General features: G+C 42.0%; 2 protein-coding genes across 11 annotated transcripts in view; one reads left to right on the top strand and one right to left on the bottom strand.

Annotated features, from left to right (window-relative positions):
• Positions 1-8,182, bottom strand: part of CARMIL1 (capping protein regulator and myosin 1 linker 1) — a 342,528-nt gene extending 334,346 nt beyond the window's left edge. For 3 of the 9 annotated variants that reach the window (XM_063707376.1, XM_063707383.1, XM_063707384.1), the window contains exons 1-2: positions 7,395-8,182; positions 2,333-2,430 (exon numbers count right to left, since the gene is read on the bottom strand). In XM_063707376.1, coding sequence (XP_063563446.1) covers positions 2,333-2,430; positions 7,395-7,434 — 138 coding nt within the window. In that variant the 5' untranslated portion in view covers positions 7,435-8,182. The remainder of the gene's footprint in view (positions 1-2,332; positions 2,431-7,394) is intronic. The other 6 variants (XM_063707378.1, XM_063707379.1, XM_063707380.1 and 3 more) reach the window with 4 other exon arrangements.
• CMAH (cytidine monophosphate-N-acetylneuraminic acid hydroxylase-like) overlaps positions 1-20,974 on the top strand; it is a 374,208-nt gene that overhangs the window by 166,815 nt on the left and 186,419 nt on the right. The gene's annotated exons all lie outside the window — the stretch shown is intronic.

Below are 20,974 nucleotides of genomic sequence, written 5' to 3'. Positions count from 1 at the left end.
AAAAGCGTACTGTAGATATTCAGCCAACTCATTTATGAACCATTTTAGTAGGCTAACAATGGATTAAGCAATTAAATTTCTCTAAACTCAGAAACTCAGAAATCCACAACTTTGAGGTTACTTCATACATCTTCTTGTTCTAACTTGAAGCCTGTCAAAGAAAGCCAGACCTTGAGTATTTCTATTAATAATTCCTGCCCATGCAAGTAAGTAACAGCCACAATGAGTTCCAGCCATGCTCCTAGAAACTGCTTAGATTCCATATTTGGGGAGATAAATGCTTAAACTCAAATACATTTTTAATTTGGTTACAACTTTAATCAATTCCAGCTGTTAGATGAGGCCAAAAAAACTTACAATTAAGTACTAATCATAAGCATTTTTAAATAGTGCTAATTTTATACTGGACATTTAAATTTGTCTTTGAAATTTTAACATGGTAAATTGCACTCATGACGTGGGTTTGTTCTTAGCATAATAATAATTTCCATATCAAATAATACCAAGCCCCAATTTTTTAGACTGTCATAGCAACCACTACCTTATATTTAAGTTGTAGAGAAGTTGATTCATCTTATGAAGTTACTGCATTATTAAAAACTTACTTTAAATTTATAAAAAAGCAAATGACACAAACAATATTTCTTCTCTACACTACCACTTCCAAAAAATAGCACAATCATTGTTCAACAACATCAAGAAAAACATAACTTAAGGAAATCTCACCTTTACTGAAGTTAAATACAACAGAACAATGGCACCAATCATTTCTTCTACTGATAACTTAATCATGCAGTTTACATAAGCACATTTTGTTGCTGGGCAAAAGCCATTCAAGTTTTCCCATTCAATGCCTTTACCATCCCGACTTGTATATATAGACACCATAGAAACAGAAGTCATCCATCACAAGCATAATCCTTACTAACAAGAAAAGACAGTCACGTATCCTGGAGTTAGATATTTTAGAAGATTCTCAAGACAGATGTGATCAGAAAGACACTTCAAATTCTTTGGCAACTTTAACTGAAGCAATGGAATATTAAAAATATTCTTTTTCAGGCCATGCACAGTGGCTCATGCCTGTAATCCCAGCACTTTGGGAGGCCGAGGCAGGCAGATCGCTTGAGTCCAGGAGTTTGAGACCAGCCTCGGGAATACAGGGAGACCCTGTCTCTACAAAAAAATAAACAAAATTAGCTGGGCATGATGGCTCACACCTGTAGTCCCAGCTACTCAGGAGGCTGAGGTGGGAGGATCGCTTGAGCCTGGGAGGTTGAGGCTACAATGAGCCAAGATCACACCATCGCACTCCAGCCTGGGCAACAGACTGAAATCCTGTCTCAAAAAAACTTTAAAAAATTAAGAAATTATACTCTTTCAATAACATATACCTGGGATTTGTTTTAAAATTCTCCAGAGGAAAAACAACAACAACAACAACAAACAAACAAACACCATGGGGAAGATATTTAATATTAGTACAATGCTGAAAATGGTTGAAGCTGGGAAGGACAGGTACACAGGGTTCGATATACTATTATCTGCTTTTTGCATATGTTTGAAAATATCCATGATAAAAAGTTAAACAGTATTCTCTCCATCAAAATATTCTTTCCACCTAAGCTTAAATTTAGATTTGCCACAATCTCAACCTAGAAACCATTAAAATATCACAAAATGTTTTCACCTCTCTAAAGGTACAACTCTGTCACTGAGACCTCTCTAAGAAGTTTTCTGCAGCAGGGCCCAATCCCTCAGCATCTCCTCTCACAAACTAGAAGGAACCCCAAGTCTAGTCGCAACACTAGCAGATACTGCCTTCAGCAGGAGTTTCCCCCCAAAGCACCAACACCCTACGTAAAATGACAATGCTTTGTTAGCTCATCACCCCTTAGATGGACTCATATATAACATCTGAGAAAATCTAATGAAGTAATTAAACCAACATGAGATGAACTTTTTAAACTCCTCCATAAGACTTTATGAATAAAGTCATAGGATCAGCCACCACACACCAAATAAAAAAGTTCCATTTAACATCAAACTCTGAATATTACGAAAACAGGCTCTAAGAGATTACCTAAATATAGGCAGCAATTACAACTTTGAGAAATACAATCTAAAAGCCTTTGATCTTTAAAATTCAAATTACCCTATTTTTAACTTTTGACAAAGAAATATTCCAATTAACCTAAGACAAAATGGTCATCAGAACTTTTGAACAATACATAAAACACAGAAGTAATGCTGCATGAAAATTAAGCAATCTAAACAATGAAAACACACTTTCATTTCCAAACATTTAATAAAAATAAACAGCAATACTTACCAGCACTTTGTTTTCAACTTTGTCTCCCTTAACTTCCAACTTTACTTTCTTCTTCACTGAAATTTTTATCTTTCTGCCAATAACATCCTTTATGCTTTCTGGAAAAAAAAGGAATTATGTTATTAATAAGAAAAAAAGCACTGGGGAGGAGTAAGCATTTGGAGGAGTATATTTGGTTGTTTTTACTGTTGTTGTCTTTTGAGACAGAGTCTTACTCTGTCACCCAGGCTGGAGTGCAGTGGTGAGATCTCGGCTCACTGCAACCTCCGCCTCCTGGGTTCAAATGATTCTCCTGCCTCAGCTTCCTGAACAGCTGGGACTACAGGCGCACACCACCGGGTCCGGCTAATTTTTTGTATTTAGTAGAGACGGGGTTTTACCATGTTGGTCAGGCTCGTCTTGAACTCCTGACCTCAAGTGATCCGCCTGCCTTGGCCTCCCAAAGTGCCGGAACTACAGGCATGAGCCACCGTGCCCGACCGTTTGTCTTTTTTTTACCTGTTTTAACAAGTTGGATGGTTATCACCCATCAAGTATTTAATAAATACCTACTTTGTACCTCGTACTGTATATTGATATGCTGAGGCAAACACAAAAGCACGACATAATACCAGCCCATGCAAGGCATGACATAATCTTGTTTGGAAAATAAGATACATATAAAAGAAAAAACAAAGAACAGCAAACAGTGAAGTTGGGCAGTATGATGAAACACTACATTGCATGCAGAACACAACAGGAATTCATAAATTCCCTCTGCCCCTGGCTGGTTACCTCTGGTGCCCAGCAGCCTCTGGGTTCACCATAGTGTCATACAAATATTAGCATTCTCTATGAGTAAATCTTGACATGATGTTTGGGGAATACGGCAAAACAAAACAGAACAGAACTGGGCTGGGCACGTTGGCTCACATCTGTAATCCCAGCACTTTGGGAGGCTGAGGAAGGTGGATCACTTGAGGCCAGGAGTTCAAGACCAGCCTGGCCAACATGGATAAACCCTGCCTCTACTAAAAATACAAAAAAAAAATTAGCCAGGTGTGGTGGTGCGTGCCTGTAATCCCAGTTAGTCCAGGGGCTGAAGCACGAGAATTGCTTGAAACTGAGAGGTGGAGATTGCAGTGGAGCTGAGATCGTGCCACTGCATTCCAGCCTGAGTGACACAGTGAGACTCTGTCTCAAAAAAATAAAAATAAGCCAGAACTATACCAAATGATTTACTCAAACAAAGGCACTCCCAGCCATCTGTCCTTCCAAAATCATCACAGCACAATACCCCCAAGAAGTGGTCAAAGGCAATAGAAGGAGAAATCTGGAGACTTGACATTTCAGATGGTGGTGGAAAAGTCTTCCTAGGGCTCCCATGAGTACCTCAAAATGAATACGTCTGAAATCAAACTCATTATCTCCTACTCTGGACACTAATGATGCTGGAAAATGCTTATGTCCAACTCCTTTCTCTCAGACAGAAAGTCAGTCTCCTAAAATCTACCTCCTCCACGGCTCCTGACCACCTAGGCATGACTGCAGTAAGGGCCTCAGAATCTCTCACCAAGACTAAGTCCATGGCCTCTAACCCATCAGCCCACTGTCACCTCCAGAACCACAGTGACTCTTCCAAAACTGTGAGATTCATCATGTCCCTCCCAGTCTATGAGTTGCAGTCATTTTTTAATAAACCCAAAACTCATGGCATGCCATTCAAGGTCTTTCACATTTATTTTCAGTGTGACTTCTCAGCACATACCTAAACATCCAATTATTCCTAATATCTTCATCTTTTACACCCCTAGGATTGTGTATCTATTATTCTCTTTCCGGGGATGCCCTTTCCCTATTGTCCTCCTGGTTATATTCTACTTATCCTCCAAAATACAGGCCCCTCCTCTATGCTCCCATACCTCTGTATTCTGTATTATAATCATTTTGGTCTATTCACATGTTCAACAAATAAATGTACATAGGAGTACCTCTTGTATGTCAGGTACTCTACTAGGTGCTAGATAGAGATGGTCTTTGCATTTCACAGGAGTTTGCAATCTAGTGGAGGTCACTGAGAGATGTCATAAAAGAAATTCACACACAATGCATAAGATCATGGATTCGGAAGCACGCAAAGGTTTCAGGGAGGAGAGGATCCCTGAGCTGAATCTTGAAGGCATAGGAAATAAGATCACTGGTTTCCAAAGTAGAGTGTACAATATAATCCATTGAAATGAAAGAAGAAAATAGAATTTTCATTTCTACTTACAATGTGTTTCAGTTTGTGTTTTAGATTATACACACTAAATGGAGCATGTAGTTTAACAAATATATGTTTATTAAGGGGTAATCAAAATTTTCTTCTTGGAAATACCGCCATGAAAGTTTGTTTAGAGCTGCTGAGATAAAGAGTGAAAACGGGGAGAAAAAGACAGTGTACGCATAAAGAACAGCATGGAAATCTGCGAAAGCACAGCCTGTTCAAGGAACAGCAAGGAGGTGGAATGTTTGGGGCAAGGGAACATGTAGAAGAGCTCACTGCACTTTGAGTTCTTCACAAAGCTCCTATCTTATCAGAACTCGAGAAACAAGCACAGGCCACTCCTCCCTCCCCTAAAAAAGAATTGCGGCAAATGGGCATCTGAAATTGACTTAAGAACATATACACATGGAAAGAGACTGGAAAATCATATACCCTTTAAAATAACTACCTCTAAGTGGTAACTGGAGTGACATATAGTCTTCTTATTCTTCTCTACATTTAAATTGTTTCTACATAAAGTCTATAACACTTTTTTTTTTTTTTTTTTGAGATGGAGTTTCACTCTTATTGCCCAGGCTGGAATGAAATGGCTTGATCTCGGCTTACCGCAACCTCCGCCTCCCGGGTTCAAGTGATTCTCCTGCCTCAGCCTCCCGAGTAGCTGGGATTACAGCCACGTGCCCCCACGCCCAGCTAATTTTTGTATTTTTAGTAGAGACGGGGTTTCTTCATGTTGGTCAGGCTGGTCTCCAACTCCCGACCTCAGGTGATCCACCTGCCTCGGCCTCCCAAAGTGCTGGGATTACAGGGGTGAGCCACCACGCTCAGCCAAGTCTGTAACACTTTTTAAATATCTTGAGGGAATCTTAAGGGAATATATAGAGGTTTTCACGTGGTCGGTCGCCATTTTGAATTGATCAGAGCAGAACTCTTGTGAGCACTTGAATTTAGAGGAAAACAGGTGCAGGTATTTATTCTATCCCAGCCTAACTTGACCACTGAAAGGCCCAGAAAAATCATATCGGGCATAATATGTCACTCTGTTGAAAGAGATAGGCAATACTTAATAAAAACAAAAATTCCATTTCAAGATAAAGGTCAAACTCAACTTTTAAAATATACAAACTATTCCTTTTGAGAACCATGAATAGAAACCCAGACACCTTATTTCCACTCTACCCTTCACTCTTTCTCTTGGGCCTAAGTAATTACCTACACTTTCCATTTCCAGACTTAAGGACAACTCCTTATATAAAGTAAAAATCTGCCACTCACTTTAGCCATCCTTATCCCCTGACCAGCCAGGCAAGCCCTGCCCTACACTCATTCTCAGGACCTCTGGAGGCGTCTTCAGAGCCTCTGGCGTTTGCTTGGGGTGTTGGAAAGGTCGCAGCCTCCCAGAACCGGATGGGTCACTCACTCCAGCAAAAGATGCAGACTCCACAGGGTTGGGGAGAGAGAAGAGGACCTGCTGGGATCATGATGAGAGGTGCGTGTGTGTGTGTGTGTGTGTGTGTGTGCGCGCGCACACGCGCGTGCGTCTGTGAATAATTTCATACTGTAAATTCTGGTAAAAGATCAGGTTTGTCTGTAATTCAGCAGAAGTAGGGGCTTCCATACAAACCTAGCAACAGCCTCTCTACATCAAGTTTTACCTGCTGAGTTAACAGTCACCAACGGAAGGGCATACACAAATTCCTCCAAAGTATTATTAGCTAAAAGGAACAACAGAGGGGCAAATTCCACACATGGAGATCAATGGGTGCTCAGAACTTCCTCTTGTTGTCAGCGCCGATTAAACATCTTTGTGAGCTGTAGGCTGTGTAGTGTGCCAAGAATGGTACAGTAGGGAATATAGGTCACTAGGGCTCAAAACACATCTGTACACAGACGCACATACCTTGTTACAGTATAACATGCTACACACATATACATGCTTAAACGCTAGGTTTTCAGAACACTCTCCCATCCTATTTCAGCTCTGCCATTTTAACCCTCCAGATAATTAAGTTAAACCCCAAGACTTAACCAGCCCCGCCCCCACCACCACCAAAAAAAAAAAAAACCTCAAGGTACTCAAACAATGGGTCACCTTGCACAGGGTAACACACACGGGTTCCCTAAGAGATCCCCTATAGGGAGAATCGGTAGGTTAATCATTATTAAAATAAGGCTTTTATCATTAACCCTCTATTTCCTGGCCCGAGTCTGCGTCAGCCCTGTAACCCTTTCGCTCCCAGCTGGCTACACCAAGCCACACCTTGCCAAGCCCAGTCATTTTACCAGACTAGCGCCCACTCCCCCAAGTCTGCGTGTCAGAAGATCACCTCTCGCGGGGCATTTTCAGGAAGGTGCCTGACACGTGCCGGAGACGACCTACTGTGCGCTCGCCACCTGTCCTTCCAATAGGCTTTCCCGGACTTTCCCGAGTTTGGGGCAGTGGGCTGGGCGCTGTAAAGGGCTCCCCTCGCTTGCAGAACTCCCAAGTCTAAGATGGCCCGCCCCCTTCTTTCGCCAACCTGGATCGCCGCTTCTGGGCAAGAGAAGGTGCCCAGGGCTCACAGTCGAGACCCCCCTCCCACCCACCTCCCGAGGACTCCCGATTCCTCCCCGAAGCCTTCCCTCTCTGCACTTGGCTCTAGAGGCGGTCGGATGGGAACAAACTTCCCGGCACCCCCAGTGACCCTGCCCAACACCACTCTGCCCTAAGGGGCGCCAAGACTTCTCGAGACCTGCGGGAAAGCAGAGGTGGGAAGGGAGATAGAGGTGAGGAGTACGCAGAGGGAGGTGGAAAACCAACAACCGCGTGAATCTTACCTATCAACTCCCTGGGAACGTCAGAGCTCTCCTCGGTCATGGTTCCCCTGTAGGTGTGGGGGTTATTGCAGGTCCAACTCTGATTTATGGCCCCCTGCCCTTCCCCGAACTCCTCAATTTTTTTAGAGAGGCAGATGCAGCTTGCAAATGGAAGTGGGCAAGAAAAGGGGGGGCGGAGATAGAATTTTGCCGCGCGCCCCCCGCCCCACCAAAAAAAAAAAAAAGAGTTGCAAATGCGAGGCGGATTTGCTGCTGCTGCTACATGACGCCTCCTCGCAGTTCCCGGCGGCTGAATAAGGAGCGGACCGGATTACAAGCGGGCGCGGGGCGCGGGGCGCGGGGCGGCTGTGGCGGCTGTGGCGCCTCCTCCTCCTCCCGGTTCGCTGGTCCCCGGCGGGGCTTGGGCCGGCGTAGCTCCCGCCCAGCCTCCGCGCCGCACCTACAGCCCTAGGTGAAAGCGGAAGGCGTGGGAGAGGGCGGGGAGAGCGGCGCGGGGCGGGGGGAGTAGGTTTTCCTCGCGCTCCTGCCGGGCTCCGGCTGGGCGGGGGCAGCTCCGGCCCTCCTCCTTCTCCTCCTTCTCCTTCTCCTCTTCCTCCTGCGTTTCCTCCTCACCTCGCGAGAGCCGGCCTCCGCACCGGTGCGAGGCCGGCCTCCGGTGCCCGAGCGCTGGGTCCCCGGCGTAGGGCGCACCCCCAGGAGAGACGCTGTGCGGTGCTGCGGTGGCGGCTGCGGGCACCGCGCCCCTCCTCGCAGCCTCCCTCCCAAACCGCAAAAGCCCTGTGTCTGGAGAGGGGGCGAGCGGGCTCGCGAGAGAGCCCGGGAGCCATCTGCTGGCTGCGAGGGAGGAGAGCCGGGTGAACCGGGCTTTCCAATTCCTTGTCCCCACTCCGGGGCGGGCCAAGGGACCCAGAAGACGGGAGACTCCAGATTCTGCAGACCCGTCTACACGGAAGCTGGTTCTTTTTGGGACCCTCTTACGCACTTTTTCTTTTTCAACCCTCCCGGTGACATGTCACTTCATCATCGCTATTCTTCATTTCTGATGAGCTAGACGAAACCTGTGAACACTAATCATACCATGAGAAGACACTTGTGTGTGTTCTACCGGTGCTCTGCAGCCGCAGTTCGCTATCTCAGACATTCCCGTTGAGAGCGCCTTGGAAAATGCCTTTCACTCGTAAAAGTCTCTTTTATCCTCGGGGCATATTCGGGAAGCTGAGCTTTAATCACTGGAGCCTATGTAAGCCTGCGGGTAGGTCTGATCCTCCCTGGGCCCAAACTCCCTATGACTTCCCTGAGCTCCATCCCCAGAGGTTCAACTTCAGGGCCAAGAATACTTTATGCCTCAATCGCTGCTTTTTAGCCTAGGGCTGGGAATGTCCCAGACTGTCTAATCAGGTTCTGCTTTTAAAGGACAGAAAAGGAGGAAAGGAAAGGGAATCCGTGCACTTGGCAATCTAATTTTAAACACTGCTGTTGACCTTGGACCCCTTAGAATCATCTTCAGCCCCACAGCCAGGCCTTACCACTAAGGATTTGCCAACCTGTCCCCTTCCCACCCTCCTTAACCTCTCCCACTCCCTTCTCTATTACAACCAGACTCAGTGTTTGCTTCCTCCTTCCTCTTAAGATTATCTGATTCTTATCTATGTTTTCAAACCCATCCCAATGGTCTACCTTCTTTGTGAATATTTTCCAGGGATTTTCAGATTACTGTGATCCCTAAGCCTCTACAATATGTATTGCCTGAAACACACTTTTCTAAACCCAACCATATGGTGTCGTGTTTCATTGCTTGTGTATTTGTCTGGTTTTACTATTTAACTCTTGCATTGTCCCCTGAGTTTGGATTTTTTCTGCCCAACTAGACTGTAGGTGAGTTGAAAGTGGGAATTTATCTTAGACTTTTGAACTTCTTCAACAGCCTAGTTCAAAATAGGTGTTCAATAAACATTTGTTAACTGATTTTAGAGCTTTGGACCTCAGGCCTCCAACCATTTGTTTCAAAAGTGGGCAATTTCTTTAAGCTAGACATTTCCTTAATGCATTAAATATATTTTTTCTGCAGTAAATGGAAATTAACATCTCAAACTGTCTTTCATTCAACCTGGTGTGTTAAAGAGGACTTTTCTGGCACATACCAATGAAGTTTCAGAAATGCCCTGAAGTTTCCAAACCATGTGATAACTTGTGAAAATAAGAACAAAAGTTTGTCTTTTTTTTTTTTTTTTCCTGTGGCCTGGGTGATGGAAAGAATAAAGGGAAGGCTGTATGGCAGTTCTGTAATTCAGTACTCTTTGGCTTCTTTTAAAGGAAGCTGGGGTTTCAATAAAAGAATCATTTTCACTGCAACAGGATCCTGATTGGCTCCTGCATCTCTGAAGAAGTGAATTCAAATGAATCTCCTATCACAACACTGAAAAATGACTGACTGATTTTGGAAATCAAAGTCATTTACTTCTCGGTTGCAAAACTCAAATATGTTTCAGAATAGCAAGCAGAGAACTCCAAGGAGCACTGTTTATAAAGCTGCAAACCCAACAAGCAGTAAACATCCCTAGCACCGTAAAACCATGGTGCCAGCTTGGAGAATGCAGTTTGCATTCTGAAATGTGTGCTTGTTTACTGAATCAGCCTGCCCCTTCTACTGCTACTGCTGCAAAAACAAACTTTTCTCACTCCATCCCTCCAACTTCCTCAAATTCATCCCTGTTTACATAGTCTTGAATAAACGAGTGATCAAACCACTACATGAAACTGATTGCATTACATATGTGATTAGCCATAGCTTCATCTAAGTAAGTATTTACATGTGGCTGTGTTTAAGCCATACAACTAGTACTGATAATCTGAAAGCTGTTAGTAAGATAAAACTTTTTCAGAGAATCCCTACTGCATTTGAATCTGTAAAATGTTAAACATTTAACATATAGTGAGTGGCAACATTATTTTGAAAAGGAAGATGGAGAAGAGTGTAATTTGAAAAGCATGGCAAGGCCAGGTGCAGTGGCTCACATTTGTAATTCCAAATGCTTTGGGATGCTGAAGTGGGTGGATTGCTTGAGCCCAGGAGTTTGGGACAGACCAGACTGGGCAACATAGTGAAACCCCATCTCTTTTGAAACATACAGTGAGTGGCAACATTATTTTGAAAACTTATCCATGGATTTTTATTTTTAATTCTAAGCATATATTCACATCTATATAGTACATTTTGTAATGCATTATGGTCAGAAAACACTCTGAGTAAAAAAGTTTGCAGAAAATAGTGTCCCTAAAATGACCCAACATACTATCATTAGAACCATATCATGTAATGATTAAACCCATGGAGATAAAGCAAACAAAAAAGTTAAGAAGAAATCAGCACTCTAACAAAAAAAAAAAATTACAAACTTACGTAGGTCAGTTTCTGATCTCGTCTACTGCATTAAGAACTGGTTTTAAAATGGAAAGGTATTCAGAAATGTGGGAACCACCAGCATTTTACTCCCCAAGTAATGATTTTAAGATTACCTCCCACCCCCAGTAACCACTGGGGAAGGGGCCTTCTTAAGAAAGTGTATTTTTCAACTTGGTTAATAAAGATCTTTCAGGAGGGTAGGCAATGTGAACTAAGCTTGCAAACACCTCTAAGAAAACTTAGTTTATCTCTGACTAGAAGACGGTGGAAGGTAAATGGCTATTAAACAATACTCCTTTAAAGTATTTACAAATGAAATTATATGAGACCTGAGATTTGCTTGAAAATAGCCCATGGGGATGGTAGGGGGTGGAGAGTATTGAGTAGGGATATAGATGAAATCAGAGTGACCCTGTGTTGATTTTTGTTGCAGCTGGATATCAGATCCATGGGAAGTCATTGCTTTCACTTTTGTATGTGTTTGCAATGTTTCATAACAATAATAAAACAGAACGAATCCTTAACACATGACTGAACAAAAAGGAGGAAAATCAACTCAGTCATTAATTCAGAACACATCTGTTTGAATGTGCCATAATTAGAGCTTCCAGTTTTACAATGGTTTTCCAACTTCAGAACACTTGAACACTTCAATAGATAACATGTTGTCTTGATTCAAAGAAACATTTTCTTATGTTAAAGTTAATGAAATCTGAATGCGTTTTATAATTGGTATAGACGGTTAAAATCATGCTTCTCACACCCCATCCCCAACACAAATGCAAAATATATTATGAAATCCATGATTCATCTGACAATAAGTGACCTATGACAAGTGAGGAAATAAGGGTTTGACATATCTGAGCTACCCAGTGACTCCTTGGGTAAAAAGTATAATTACTATATCTTTATCACAATGAGGAAATAAGTTCACATTTGTGGAGTGACTTGCCCAGAGTCACAGCCTTAAGGGTCAAAGATTGAACTCAGAATTTGAGATTTCCAGGTAAATGTTCATTTTACTATAGTTGTTGTTGTTGTTGTTGTTGTTGTTTTGAGACAGGGTCTTGCTTGGTCACCCAGGCTGGAGTGCAATGGCGCGCGATCTTGGCTCACTCCAACCTCTGCCTCCTGGGTTCAAGTGATTGTCTTGCCTCAGCCTCCCAAGGAGAGTAGCTGGGACTATAGGTGTGTGCCACCACGTGGGGCTAATTTTTGTATTTTTAGTAGAGACGGAGTTTCACCATGTTGGCCAGGCTGGTCTCAAACTCCTGACCTCAAGTGATCCGCCAGCCTCGGCCTCCCAAAGTGCTGGGATTACACGTGTGAGCCATGACACCCAACCCATTTTACTATAGTTTTTATGCTACTCTACAGGCTCCTAGGCTAGGTTCCCTGGGAAGCATACAGGTGACCAGGGCTTGGCCCCACTCACCTACAAGGAGCTCCTTCTCTAGGAGGATGATCAAGATGAGCTTCGATTGCCCCGCAACTAGCCCAGTGCCAGCCACATAGTAGGTGAGGGAACACTCCTTCAGAAGGCTCAACTGAGCCAAGCCCTTTTATAAAATAATAAATACAAAATGTGCTAGATGTCAAAATGTGTTCAGTAAGTGCTATAGAAATTCGTAGGAGGGGGAGAGAGGAAGCAATAAAATGTGGAAAGGTTCTCATGTAAATTGACTCAGCAAACATGAGTTGAGCACTTACTATTTGCCAGAGGTTATAATGGTAAATTATGCGGCTGCTTCATGCAGCCCTCATGGAGCAGTCTAGAGGAGAAAGAGAGCAAGACCAAGACAAAAAAAAAAAAAAAATGCAACATCTTTTATAACTTAATCTTGGAAATGACATACCATCACTTCTGTTCTATTTTACTGGTCACATGGATCAACCCAGGTCAATGGAGGAAGGTGACACACAAGAATGTGAATACCAAGAGTTGGGGATCATTGAGGACCATCTTAGAGACTGGCTAAAGCAGAGAGAGAGAGAGAGAGAAAATGGCTAATGGCTCATGTAGAGAAAGTAAAGGATCAATGATTAGAGTAGCTGGGAATCAGGAAGGTAAGATATCAAGTTGGGAAGTTAAGAAAAAAATAATTCAAGAAGGGAGAAAGGGTTAACAGTGTCCTGTGCTGCTACAAAGTCAAATGTGATAAGGAATAATAATGCATACTTGAACTTAGTAATAAAGGAGGTATTGTTTTCTGTGGAAAGATACATTTTAGTAAAATGATAGAGAAGATAAAGTACAATGGGTTGAAGCATGATGAAGAGATGGAAAAGATGAAGGGAAAAAGGGAATACATATGACTCTAGAATTTTGAGGGTGACAAAAAGGAGAGAAGTAGCCAAAGGCCTACATAGAAGACTTTCTGTTAACCCTCGAAGATTTAATACTTACATTTATTTCTGCCACTTTCCAATGAGAGGAGAAGAATAAAACATGCATCAAGTCTCTAATGTAGATTATAGACTTTAATAATATTGTATCAATATTATTACTTGCTCATTACTTGTAACAAATGTACCACACTGATGCAAAACAATAATAGGGGACACCGCTGGGGTAGGAAGCATATGGAAACTCTCTGTGCTTTCTGCTCGATTTTTCTGTAGACCTAAAACTATTCTTAAAAAAGAAGACTGCTCTTCCTCTCAGTCCCAAATTGAACTCAATTTGGAAAAGGCGAGTCCGGGCTCAAAATGGAGGCACATGATCCAAAGGAACCAGAGCACTTGAGAAAACTGTTTACTGTGTTCTCAGCTTTGAAAATACAGACGATAGTTTGAGAAATGGTGCATACTCACAGGCTGTGTGATAATGAGAGACTCCCAAACAACACATTCCAGAGGCTTTGGTTTTGTGACTTACTCTTGTGTTAAACAGGTGGATACAGCAACCACACAAGGCTGACAGGTGTGTACTGGAACCAAAGAGAGGTGTTTCTAGAGAGGATTCTATAAGGCCTGGTACCCATCTAACCATGAACAAATCTTTGTTTGTGATATCAAGGAAGATAGAGAAGAATGTAATTTGAAGAGCATGGCAAGGCCAGGTGCAGTGGCTCACGTTTGTAATTCCAAATGCTTTGGGAGGCCGAAGTGGGTGGATTGCTTGAGCCCAGGAGTTTGGGACAGATCAGACTGGGCAACATAGTGAAACCCCGTCTCTACAGAAAAATGCAAAAATTAGCCGCGCATAGTGGCGCATACCTGTGGTCCCAGCTACTTGGGAGGCTGAGATGGGAGGATTACTTGAGCCTGGGAGGTAGAGGGTGCAGTGAGCCAAGATTGCACCACTACACTCCAGCCTGGGTGACAGAGAGAGACCCTGTCTCAAAAAAAAAAAGAAAAGAAGGAAAGAGAGAAAGAGAGAAAGAGAGAGAGAGAGAGAGGAAAGAAAAGTATGGCACTATTTAAACCATAGATGTTATGGAAGGCAGGCAGAGTGGAAAAAAGAGGGGATTTGCTTTTTTAAAATTTACTTTTATTTATTTTTTATTTCAAGACAGGATCTCACTTTATCACCCAGGCTGGAGTGCAGTGGCCTGATCATAGCTCACTCAACCTCATAGGCTCAAGCAATCATCCCACCTCAGCCTCCCAAGTAGCTGGGAGCAAAGACATGTGCCATTACACCCAGCTGATTTTTAAATTTTTTATAGAGATGGGGTCTCCTTATGTGGCTCAGGCTGGTCTCAAACTCCCTGGATCAAGCGATCCTCCCACCTTGGCCCCTAAAGTGCTTGGGAGGCATGAGCCACTGCACCTGGCTTTGCCATAACTTTTTAGGATCATAATACAGTTGATAAAGTTGTAATTGTCACAGAGGAAAATTTGGAGGCGGTGGAGGTAATTTTGGCTGTGGTGAAAACTTTGGTGGAAGAGGAGGCTGTGATGGAGGTGCTGGAAGCAGAGGTAGTTGCGGAGGAGGTGATGGTGAATATAATGGATTTGGAAGTGATGGTGGCAACTATGGTGGTGGTCCTGGTTATAGTAAAATAAGGGGCTATGGTGGTGGTGGACCAGGACATGAAAACCAAGGTGGTGGATTTGGTGGCAATGGTGGAGGATGTGATGGTTGCAATGAAGGAGGAAATTTTGACAGTGGTAACTATGGTGGTGGTGGGAAGTATAGTGATTTTGGAAATTATAGTGGACAACAGCAATCAAATTATGGACCCATGAAAGGAGGCTTTCTGGGTGGAAGAAGCTCGGGCAGTCCCTATGGTGGTGATTATGGATCTGGTGGTAAAAGTGGTGGATATAATAGCAGAAGGTTCTAAAAAGCAGCAAAAAAGGGCTTCAGTTCCTAGCAGGAGTTAAAGTGAGGAGTTACCAGGAAAGCAGCAGGTTACTTTGAGACAGTCGTCTCAAATGCATTAGAGGAACTGGAAAAATCTGCCATAAAAGGAACAATTATCCATAGTTAGAAAAGTTACTGCAGCTTAAATAGGAAACCCTTCTTGTTCAGGACTGTCATAGCCACAGTTTGCAAAAAATACAGCTATTGATTAATGCAATGTAGTGTCAATTAGATGTACGTTCCTGAAGTCTTTTATCTGTTGTAACTTTTTTTTTTCTTTTCGTTACATCAGGTGTATGGCCCTGTAAATTGTGATAGTGGTACCAAGAATAAAGAATTAAAGAGTTTTTAACTTTTCAAAAAAAAGAAGCCTAATAATTTATATAAAAATGCATAAAGCAGCTGGGTGCAGTGGCTTATGCCTGTAATCCCAGCACTTTGGGAGGCAGAGGCAGGTGGATCACAAGGTCAGGAGTTCAAGACCTACCTGGCCAAGATGGTGAAACCCCCTCTCTACTAAAAATACAAAAAAAAAAAAAATTAGCTGGGCATGGTGGTGGGCACCTGTAATCCCAGCTACTCTGGAGGCTGAGGCAGAGAATTGCTTGAACCCGGGAGACAGAGATTGCAGTGAGCCGAGATCATGCCACTGCACTCCAGCCTGGGTGACAGAGGGAGACTCCATCTCAAAAAAAAAAAAAAAAAAAAAAAAAAAAAAGCATAAAGCCACAAGGACAAAGAAAATAGGAGATAGTAACAAACAAGAAAATTCAACATTTTGGATCTGAGAAAGCTAATAGATGCATGGTAGCTGACTTAGCAGACTAGTGAAAGATAAACTCTAACCCCCTGGGGAGAGAGTGAATAAAAAGCAAGTTAATTTCTATAGCAGAATCCAAGAAAAATCTCAGGAACTAGATACATAAGTTATCTCTAAATGCGGAAGTACAGAATGAAGGGGGATTGGTACAGATTTTAAAAGCTCTAGACACTCCATAGATTCCCTCCCCTACCTCACACACAGCCAGTCTATGCACCCCCTGCACAGCTGCCTCAGATGGGAAGTTAACTCTTTGGAGAGGTTAAACCAAAAAAGACCTAGTCTTGGAACAGCAGAGGGTGAAAGTGAGAAGCCATACCATATGGAAAGGGAAATATTCCTAAATATAAACCCCTCAAAAATTCATTCTCTGTTTAGTTATCAGAAGTCTAGCAGCAAGGCTTATAATTCCAGTCAGAGAGTTGGAGAATTCCTCTCCTATGTTATTAATCATCTTTAAATGAAAAACCTATGAGATACTGACCTACAGGGACTGGCCAGTGAATAGGTCAAGTCCCCACCTGTCCCCCTCAATTGAGACCCACCATTTGACAAAGCCTGCCCATTCATGTAAAGCTTCAGATCAGCTTTGTTATGCCTCACTGTAAATACAGACATCAAAGGCACACTGACATTTGAGGAAAGCCTCTACCATGAAAGCCAGAGACCAAAACAAACAAACCCCAACAAGGGACATAGAAGAGCATGGAAGTAAAAGAAAACTTCAAAAATCTGTAGTGAGAGAAATTCTGCCTCTGGTTGCAATGGAATAACAAGGATTGGACATTCTCTCCCACAAAAACCCAGAAAAATATGCAGAACGTAAAAAGCTTTTATTTTTCAAACATTGGACATCAGGTAGGACAAGATTTAATCACTAAAAGAAGTTGAAACAAACAAGGTGATCACTATGATTGCCCCTGATATCTTCCTGGAAATAACCAGACTGTGGATGCAAAGAGGGGGATCCTAAACAGAGTCTATTAAGTCAAGCAGATGTAGGGATCAGAGAGGCCAAGGGGGCTGAATGTTACGAGGTAGAGTTCTAGAGATGAGGGAGCTGTGCTGAAAAGAGCTCCAGAAATCTGCATAGGGGTCTCTTTGAGTCTTTGCTGTGTATGTGGCCAGACAGGCATAAGGTGAAACTCCACAAGGGCAGGCAAAAACCACTGGAGAATTGTAAGGTGAACTACTTCTAGAGCTCACACAGGGCAGAGAGACATTTGAGTTCTGACCAGTCCAGGTGGGAAGTCATCTGTTCTCATTCTGGGCATCTGGTAGAGACTTTGAGAAGCTGGGAAAAGAAGAGAAAATAAAATCCAAAGTAAATAGAAGAAAGAAAATAATACAGGCCATAGCAGAAATCAATGAAATTGAAATTGGACCCATAACTTTTTAAAATTAGTAAAACTTAATCTGGGTCTTTGCAAAAAAATTTATTAAATTTTATGCAACACTTGGTGGACTGATCAAGACAAAAAGATAGAAGACACAAATGACCAATATTAGGAATGAGAGGGGGACATGATTACAAATATTAAAAGGGAAAATATTGGAGATATTATGAAGAACATTATGCCAATAAATTTTACAGGTTAAATGAAACCTATGCATCCCTTGAAAGATAAAAATGTCAAAAGTGACTCAAGAAGAAATAGAAAAAAATCTGAAAAGCCCTAAATCTACGAAAGAAATTTGAATTTCAAAATAAAAACCATCCCATAAAGAAAAGGAAAAACAGTCACATCAATTATCTCTTTACACACACAAATAACCATAAGGCAAAATTCAACACTCATTCAAAATAAAAACTCTCATTAACTAGGATAGAGGAGAATTTCCTCAAATTAATAAATTGAATCTATGGAAAACCTATAACTAATGTTATATTTACTGGTGAAAGCATTTAGTCCTCCTTATGCTTCCCTCCTTAAATCAGAACCAAGACAGGAGTATCTACTCTTCCTATTTATACTCAATATTATGCTAGAAGTCTTAGCAATTCTAATAAGGCAAGAATAAGAAATGAAAGTCATAATGGGCAGAAAGGAAGAAAAGCCTGTCTTATTTAAAGATGGCATGACTGTACACATAGAAAATCCTAAGCAGGCCAGGCATGGTGGCTCACGCCTGTAATCCCAGAACTTTGGGAGGCCGAGGAGGGCGGATCACGAGGTTAGGAGATGGAGACCATCCTGGCTAACACGGTGAAACCCCGTCTCTACTAAAAATACAAAAAATTAGCCGGGCGTGGTGGCGGGCGCCTGTAGTTCCAGCTACTGGGGAGGCTGAGGCAGGAGAATGGCATGAACTCGGGAGGTGGAGCTTGCAGTGAGCCGAGTGCACTCCAGCCTGGGCGACAGAGCGAGACTCTGTCTCAAAAAAAAAAAGAAAAGAAAAGAAAAAAGAAAATCCTAAGCAAACTACCAAAAAAGCTACTAGAAATAATAAATGAGTCTAGCAAAGTTGTAGGACACAGGTCAATACACAATGAATTGGATTTTCACATACCAGCAATGAAAAATTGGTATTTACAATGACATCAAAGTATTTAATAAGCGGGGATGAATTTAATAAAATAGATGCAAGACATGTACAGTGAAAGCTACAAAACATTGCTAAGACAATGTAATGAAGAGTAAATAATTATACAATATATCAATTTCCACGGGTTGGAAGACTCAGTCAATATGGTTATCAATTCTTAAATTGAACTACAGACATTAATGAAGTCCCAGTAAAAATATAAGGAGGATTTTCTGTGGAAATGAACAAGATAATTCTAAAATTCATATGAAAATCCAAAGGATCCAGCCTGGGTAATATGGTTGGACCCCTTCTCCACAAAAAAAAAAAAAAAAATTAAAAAAAAACAAACCCAGGCATGGTGGTGTGCACCTGTAGTCCCAGCTACTCAGGAGACTAAGGTGGGAGGATTGCTTGAGCCCAGGAGGTTGAGACTACATTGAGCCAGGATCATGTTGTTGCACTTCAGCCTGGGTGACAGAGTAAGACCCTGTCTCAAAAACAAATAAACGTTGTATTCGTGAGAGGTGTCAAATTGTTAAAAGAAAAAAAAGAAAAGAAAAACAAACAAATAAAAGAATAGAAAATCCAAAGGAGTTAAAATAGTCAAAGCAATTTTGAAGAAGAACAAAGTTATAGAACTTATACTACCTAAATTTGAGACTTACTATAAAGCTATTACAATTAAGATATATGATATTGGGGTGGGGCACAGTGGCTCACACCTGTAATTCTAACTAACTTTGGGAGGTGCTAACTTTGGGAGGCTGAGCTCGGTAGGAGGATCGCTTGAGTCCAGGAGTTTGAGATCAGCTAGGGCAACATAGTGAGACCCCATCTCTATAAAATAAAAAAGATAGTGACATTGGCATTTTATTGTAGGTATGTATGTATTGAGACAGGGTCTTACTCTATCACCCAGGCTACAGTACAGGGATGCCTTCATAGCTCACTGCAGCCTCCTGGGTTCAAGTGATCCTCCTGCTTCAGGCTCCCAAGTAGCAAAAACCACAGGTGTGTGCTACCACGCCTGGCTAATGATTTTTATTTTTATTATTTTTAGAGACAAGGTCTCACTGTGTTGCCCAGGCTGGTCTCAAATTCCTGGCCTCAAGTGATCCTTCTACCTCAGCTTCCCAAAGTGTAGGGATTTATAGGTGTGAGCCACTGTACCCAGCAAGAGAATAGATTTATAAATCAGCGGAGCAGAATAGAAAGTACAGAAATAGTCCCACACATACTTGATATATTGATTTTTTACAAAGGTACCAAGGTAATTCAATGAGAAGGAGTAGTCTCTTCAATAAATGGTGCTGAAGTAACTGATTATCCATATGGAAAACAATGATCTTTGACCTTTGCCTCATGCCATAACAAATATTAACTCTAAATGAATCAAAAGCTATACGTAAAGGTTAAAGCTGTAGATCTTTTAGATAGCAACATGGTAGAAAGTCTTCACAGTTTGGGGTACACAAAATTTTCTTGGATTGCATTCATAAAGCACAAGTCATAAAATAAAAATAAACTGATAAATTGAATGCCATCAAAATTAAAAACTGCTGCCCCTTGAATTACACTGTTAAGAAAAGGTAAAAGGAACACATTTTCTCAATAACATATTTGACAAAGGGTGGTATGTGGAATATACAAAGAATTCTTATGACTCAATGATAACAATGAGCAAAACATTTAGACAGGCATTTCACCAAAGAAAATATACAGATGACCCAATGAGAATATGAGAAGGGGCTCAATACCATTAATCATCATAGAAATGCTAATTAAAATCATATTGAGTTTGAAAGGCTGAGGTGAGCAGATCACTTGAGCCCAGGAGTTCCAGACCAGCCTGGGCAACATGGCCAAATCCCATCTCTACAAAAAATTAAAAACTTAGCCAGGTGTGGTGTTGCTTACCTGTAGTTTCAGCTATTTGGGAGGCTGAGGTGGGAGGATTGCTTGCGCCTGGGTGGCAGAGGTTGCAGTGAGCCAAGATTGCTCCACTGCACTCCAGCCTGGACGACAGAGCGAGACCATGTCTCAAAAAAAAAAAAAAATTAGCTGGATGTGGTGGTGTGTGCTTGGGGTCCTAGCTACTTGGGAGACTGAGGCAGAAGGATGGGTTAAGCCCAAGAGTATGAGGCTGCAGTGAGCTATGATTAGGCCACTGCACTCCAGTTTAGGTGACAGAAGAGAGTGTGTCCCAAAATAAACCAATCAAACAACAACAAAAAAACTAAACCATATTGAGGTACCACCACATCCACCAGAATGGCTAAAATTTATAAGGCTGACAATATTAAGTGTTGGAGAAGATGTGGAGTAACTGGAACTCCCATGCAATTGACGGTAGGAATGTAAAATAATACAATTACTTTGGAAATATGTTGGCAGTTTCTTACAAAGTTAAGCAGATAATTAACATACAACTTTTCTATTTGCCTCTATATATTTACCTAAGTGAAATAAAAAACATATGTTCCCACCAAGACTTATGTATGAATGTTTATAGCACT

This window comes from Gorilla gorilla, chromosome 5 (assembly GCF_029281585.2).
Source record: "Gorilla gorilla gorilla isolate KB3781 chromosome 5, NHGRI_mGorGor1-v2.1_pri, whole genome shotgun sequence".
Taxonomy (NCBI): Eukaryota; Metazoa; Chordata; class Mammalia; order Primates; family Hominidae; genus Gorilla; species Gorilla gorilla.
Note: the sequence above shows the minus strand (reverse complement) of the source record. Positions and strands in the feature narration are given on the sequence as shown.